At 39.2% G+C, this 7,038-nt stretch overlaps 1 protein-coding gene across 1 annotated transcript; it reads right to left on the bottom strand.

Moving 5' to 3' along the window:
- Positions 1-3,021: 3,021 nt before the first annotated feature.
- On the bottom strand, positions 3,022-6,829 carry LOC309568337 (uncharacterized protein; the record flags this gene model as incomplete). Its single annotated transcript, XM_082274000.1, has 3 exons — positions 3,022-3,365; positions 6,480-6,570; positions 6,750-6,829. 3 exons carry the CDS (start codon positions 6,827-6,829, stop codon positions 3,189-3,191), a joined length of 348 nt encoding a protein of 115 aa, XP_082130126.1. The 3' UTR covers positions 3,022-3,188.
- Between the last annotated feature and the right edge of the window lie 209 nt (positions 6,830-7,038).

Here is a 7,038-nt window from a genome sequence, read left to right as displayed (position 1 = left end):
ACTTTTTTTTTTTTAATGTATTTTGGCATACATGTATATCTTTGCACTTATATGATCCAGTCCAGTGATGAGACCCTCCAATGGTACTTTTATTGATACAGCACCATTCCCACACATATAAATATTTAGGATTGCTGGTTTCAGAGGACGTGCAATGGACAGCGCTATCCCACGTGTTGATCATCCCTTTACCCTTGGTATCCCCATCCATGACATTAACAATTTTTGTACAATTAATATATTCTGATTCACATTCAATTAATAGAATATTACATACAAAAGAATATATACAATACAACCTATTTTTTAGCAGCCAATCGGAATCCAACAGCAAAATTCTAAGTCTAGATTTTGCTTGGAAGACCTTTCTAAAGCAGACCTGTCCTTAAATATTAGCATAAAACTATAATAAAGTGATACTAAAGTATTGATAAACCCAAAAGGTTAAAATCTTATATAAGCTTTACGTTTTTATAGGTATATTCTGTAGCTGTAAATAAATAATACCTTGTGTTCCTGTCATTATGTTCCTTCAAATATAACTAAAGACAAAACTAAAGCCCCGTACACACGAGAAGAAATTTGGCCGGGAAATTTGTCGACTGATCTGCCAATTTTCGGCTTGTTAGTATGGTGCTTCCGACAACCGACTCCGACTTTTCGGACAAAAAAATCCTGGTGTGCAGGCTATATCATTTTTGTCGACCGTCAAAACACGTCCGATTTTCATCTCATTAGTACAGATTTCGATGGGGAAAAATCTTATGAGCAAGACTAGGCATGCTCAGAGATGAAAGAACACATAGAAAGCAATCCAACACATGACATCACTTCTGAAGTAGAATTCTGTCATGCGGGAAAATTTGTGTGCAGTCTAGAGCACATTCCAACCAACAGACACGCACTCTGGACAAATAACAGACAACTGGTCGGCAGAAATTCGTTGCATGTGTACGAGGCTTTACTCTTTAGTTTTGGATAGAGTGGAGAGGGATTAGAACCCCTGACTATTTTTTATTGCTGCCTGTGTCCCCATTAGGCAGATTCACCCTCTGTCTGTAGGTAGGATCTACAGTGTTTTACTGTATGTTTTAATTCCAGGTTACAGTGGGGTAACTTGAGGACACTGATGCATCAGGCTGAAGTTGGGTCACTTCCCCTTGCAAGATATGTAAAGGAAAGGAAGTTGTTCCCTGAGACTCTTTCCATGGGAGGCAGAAGGAAGGCTACACACATTTTGATGTAGTCACTGCTGAGTGAGCAGTAATTACCCAAACATATAGGGCCCAAGTATGGGAAAAGAAGTAACTACTATCATTCAAGTAAGAGACTACTATCATTCAGGGAGTTTTAGAGCTACAGGTATGTGCACCATTGCCACAGCCAAAGTTCATGTTCCATTCATGTGTGTTTGACCACTAAGAAAGAACCTTTGCTAACAGTTGTTGAATATGCCGTAAAATGCTGCATTATTGAACTGTATGGAATTTAAAACCAGGGGTGTACATACAGGGGTCGCAGGGGTCGCAATTGCAACCTGGCCCCATGCTCTCGGGTGCCTGTGCGGCTCCACTCTAATTCATCCCAAAGTCCCGACCTCAACCCAATAGAACGCCAGTGAACAAAGCAAGAACCATAAAGACATGGATGAGCAAGTTTGGGGTGGAGGAACTTGACTGGCCTGCACAGAGTTATGACCTCAACCCGATATAACATTTTTGGGATGAATTAGAGTGGAAACTGCGAGCCAGGCTTACTTGTCCAATATCAGTGCCTGACTTCACAAATGCGCTTCTAGAAGAATGGTCAAACATTCCCATAGACACACTCCTAAACCTTGTGGACAGCCTTCCTAGAAGAGTTGAAGCTGGTATGGCTGCAAAGAGTGGACCAACTCAATATTGAACTGTATAGACTAAGACTTGGATGCCATTAAAGTTCATGTGTTTGGGAAAGCAGGCGTCCCAATACTTTTGACAATATAGTGTATTTGTCCTGGTGACGGTTATCACTGAAAGTGTAAAAAAAAAAATCCCAAATTTTGAGTTGTCCCCAGAACATCAAAAGAGTGGCGACATTAGTTCAGGTGACAACTGGGGATTCCCTCGCTTTGTAGAGGCTTCCTTTCACTTCCTAGTTTGACTATGGGATAGGAAGTGAAGGAAAATCTTCCAATTTGTACACAGATGACAAAAACAAACCAGACAACCCCCCCCCCCCCTCACTCTATCCAAAATGAGCAAAAAAAAAGTTTTGCTTTTACTTCTACTTTCAGGCCCATCCTGTCTACCAATTGTGCCTCCTTGTTGTTACCCTGACACATGGCCTTCTATGGAGGTGGCTATATTACACAGACATGATCAATACAGCCATCATGTAATTCATTTAGGGCAGGGGTCTCCAAACTATGGCCCTCCAGTTGTTCAGGAACTACAATTTCCATCATGCCTAGTCATGTCTGTGAATGTCAAAGGTTTACAATGCCTCATGGGACGTGTAGTTCCGCAACAGCTGGAGGGCCATAGTTCGGAGATCCCTGATTAAGGGCTTACAAATACTTTAAAGGTTTTGCTGACCTGAATGAATAAATAGATGTGAATATATAAATGGGGGAAATGCTGCTCCAGTGTCTGTCCAGTACGACTCACATAACCAAAATGGTTAGACCATTGGCCAGACCAATGGACCTTTTTCTCCAGGGAAAAGTGTTTCAGATCTTACTCTTTATTGATCTAATAAAGATTTTTAACCCTTGCCTGTAAACCCTGGCAACCCTTTAACAAGGCCCTTACACCCTGGGACAGGAAGGACTGGCCAGTCACTATATCACTGTGATTGGCTGTCACGAGAGGTCACATGACTGGAAGCTGGTCCCGCCAGCTCCCAATTGTTAGTAGAGAGTGACCTCAGTGAGCACGTTCTCAGTACAGAAAACTCTGCCGCCCATTGACACAATGTGTGGCGTGTTGGCATTAGGGCTCACATTTTTTGCCGTCATGTGGGCGTCAGCAGGTTTTCATAGCTTTATGGTAACATTTGAGTATTGGTCCACTTTAACAATGTAACATCAAGATTTAGAAGTCCAACTTTTGCACTTTTGGTGCCTTTTTCTACATCCAGTGGAGTCTATGATTGGTGAGCCATAAACTCATCTTTGTGCATTAACGTTCTTCCTGAAGTCTTTTCCATCAACGCGGCTTAATAACGGCATACTCCGTCTCAGGCTCCGTCACCTCCTTACTGGGTTTAGGTTTCATCATTGCAAAATTAATGCTGGCGTACTCCACCTCCCCGCTGTTCATGTATACCGTCCCGTTGTCTTGCTCCAAGCTTTTATTTGGGATCTCCTGAGTTATTTCAGAGTTCTGTTTCAGAAACCAAAAAAAGTTGAAAAGAGATTTAATTGGTTATTCTATTAAAGGTGGCAGAGATGGGCAGGGTTGCACAGCAAAAAAGATAAAAGGTTCCTGCGAGCTACCTCTTAATACCAGATTTTTAAAATGCCGCAAACACTACACTTCTCATAAAAAGTGTAATCAAACTAAAATATATAAAATAGTGTTGCGCAGAATAAAAATACTTTTAGATAAGAATGTATATGTGATGTAATTAGACTTATAAAAATATTGTATAATCCTTAAATAAATAATTAGGCAGATATATATGTGTTCAAGTGATAAAATAAATCCCTAAATATCCTCGCCAGTGTAAAATCATATTGAATATAAATAACAAACAGTGATGAAAAAATTCATATGTGACTTGTGAATAATTTAGTATGTATTATTTAGAATGTATTATTTTATCACTTGAACACATATACAGGTCCCTCTCAAAAAATTAGCATATTGTGATAAAGTTCATTATTTTCTGTAATGTACTGATAAACATTAGACTTTCATATATTTTAGATTCATTACACACAACTGAAGTAGTGAAAGCCTTTTATTGTTTTAATATTGATGATTTTGGCATACAGCTCATGAAAAACCAAAATTCCTATCTCAAAAAAATAGCATATTTCATCCGACCAATAAAAAAAAAGTGTTTTTAATACAAAAAAAATCAACCTTCAAATAATTATGTTCAGTTATGCACTCAATACTTGGTCGGGAATCCTTTTGCAGAAATGACTGCTTCAATGCGGCGTGGCATGGAGGCGATCAGCCTGTGGCACTGCTGAGGTGTTATGGAGGTCCAGGATGCTTCGATAGCGGCCTTGAGCTCATCCAGAGTGTTGGGTCTTGCGTCTCTCAACTTTCTCTTCACAACATCCCACAGATTCTCTATGGGGTTCAGGTCAGGAGAGTTGGCAGGCCAATTGAGCACAGTAATACCATGGTCAGTAAACCATTTACCAGTGGTTTTGGCACTGTGAGCAGGTGCCAGGTCGTGCTGAAAAATGAAATCTTCATCTCCATAAAGCTTTTCAGCAGATGGAAGCATGAAGTGCTCCAAAATCTCCTGATAGCTAGCTGCATTGACCCTGCCCTTGATAAAACACAGTGGACCAACACCAGCAGCTGACATGGCACCCCAGACCATCACTGACTGTGGGTACTTGACACTGGACTTCAGGCATTTTGGCATTTCCCTCTCCCCAGTCTTCCTCCAGACTCTGGCACCTTGATTTCCGAATGACATGCAAAATTTGCTTTCATCCGAAAAAAGTACTTTGGACCACTGAGCAACAGTCCAGTGCTGCTTCTCTGTAGCCCAGGTCAGGCGCTTCTGTCGCTGTTTCTGGTTCAAAAGTGGCTTGACCTGGGGAATGCGGCACCTGTAGCCCATTTCCTGCACACGCCTGTACACGGTGGCTCTAGATGTTTCTACTCCAGACTCAGTCCACTGCTTCCGCAGGTCCCCCAAGGTCTGGAATCGGTCCTTCTCCACAATCTTCCTCAGGGTCCGGTCACCTCTTCTCGTTGTGCAGCGTTTTCTGCCCCACTTTTTCCTTCCCACAGACTTCCCACTGAGGTGCCTTGATACAGCACTCTGGGAACAGCCTATTCGTTCAGAAATTTCTTTCTGTGTCTTACCCTCTTGCTTGAGGGTGTCAATGATGGCCTTCTGGACAGCAGTCAGGTCGGCAGTCTTACCCATGATTGCAGTTTTGAGTAATGAACCAGGCTGGGAGTTTTTAAAAGCCTCAGGAATCTTTTGCAGGTGTTTAGAGCTAATTAGTTGATTCAGAAGATTAGGTTAATCGCTCGCTTAGAGAACCTTTTTAATGATATGCTAATTTTTTTAGATAGAAATTTTGTTTTTTCATGAGCTGTATGCCAAAATCATCAATATTAAAACAATAAAAGGCTTGCACTACTTCAGTTGTGTGTAATGAATCTAAAATATATGAAAGTCTAATGTTTATCAGTACATTACAGAAAATAATAAACTTTATCACAATATGCTAATTTTTTGAGAGGGACCTGTATATATCTGCCTAATTATTTATTTAAGGATTATACAATATTTTTATAAGTCTATTTACATCACATATACATTCTTATCTAAAAGGATTTTTATTCTGCGCAACACTATTTTATATATTTTGCACAGCAAAAAAAAAACAATTTTTTTTTCTCTCTTTTGTTGCCAGCGGTTTAGACATTAATGGCTGTGTGTTGAGTTATGTTGAGCGGACAGCAAATTTACACTGTTATACAAGCTGTACACTCACTACTTTACATTGTAGCAAAGTGTAATTTCTTCAGTGTTGTCACATGAAAAGATAGAATAAAATATTTACAAAAATGTGAGGGGTGTACTTACTTCTGTGAGATACTGTATATATATATATATATATATATATATATATATATATATATATAAGCTGTATACACACATATGTTTTTTTTACTCATTTTAAATAATGCAAAAATAAATGCATTTATTAATATATATTTATTTGAACTAATACAACAATAAATAATTACATCTGTCTTTATATGTACATTTGCTACATGTGAATGGGGACAAAGTCAAATGTTATCAGGCTTCTTTATTTCTAGGCCAAATGTTTATGTCTTTATACAGAAGGAAAAAATCAGGAAAATGCAGCTCTATGGCCAGTAGATAGAGTTGGTGATCATAGAAAAGAAATACTTATTTACTATGATCATCAACTCCATCTAGTGGCCATAATGCAGTATTTTCCCCTGATTCACTCTTCCGTATGAACTGAAAACATTTGAGTCAGAAAGAAAATAGTCTAAGAACATTTGATTTGGAAAGAAAATAGTCTAATAACGATCAATTTTTCCGTATAAGCACTAAACAAATGTACATGCAGTCTTACAGTATGAATAGGTCAGGAAATTTTTTTAGACATCCCTTGGTGTGGTGCATGTTTAACCCCCAAAAAACTGCCACCCCATGAAAGGGCCAATGGATTGTATTTGCCTCCCAGACTAAAGTTTCCCAGTCCTCCCCCCTGCATACAATAATGGGTCACATACAATATACAGTACTCTACTTACATTACAGAATATGCTGGAGTTACTGTATATCACTTCATTGCTGTTAGGAGTCAGCTCCTTCTCGTCTTTACTTTCGTGTTTTAACTTCCTCCTATGAACACAAAGATCCTGATCTGGTTACTTTCCAGGAACTGAAATGTTACTGCGGTGGTTTTTTTGTTTTTTTTTTTACTATATTTATTGAGATTTGCAGAAAAATACAGATAAACATAAGCGTGTTCCTTATGTATGAATAGTGATCATTAGAGGATACAGTGAAAGCCCACTTACCTCCTGCTGTACTGTAATATGATAAACGCGATCCCCAATAACACTGCAACAACGAGAACAACAGACACGGCAACTATCATCCCCAATGAGGACTTTTCTGGCAAAGCTAAAAAAAAAAATGTTTTTTGCATAAGACTTTTTCTGAAGAATTTTTTTCTATTGTCCTAACCCCCATACAGAAGTCTCAGGGCTCATTCACATCAGATGCATTGGATTCTGCTTCCGAGTTGATATAGAGACGGGGAACCCAGCTGGAGGATTTTCCCTCACTTCTTGCTCTAATGGCAGT

Source organism: Pelophylax lessonae, assembly GCF_965119305.1.
Source record: "Pelophylax lessonae genome assembly, chromosome: 12".
In the NCBI taxonomy this organism is placed as follows: Eukaryota; Metazoa; Chordata; class Amphibia; order Anura; family Ranidae; genus Pelophylax; species Pelophylax lessonae.
Note: the sequence above shows the minus strand (reverse complement) of the source record. Positions and strands in the feature narration are given on the sequence as shown.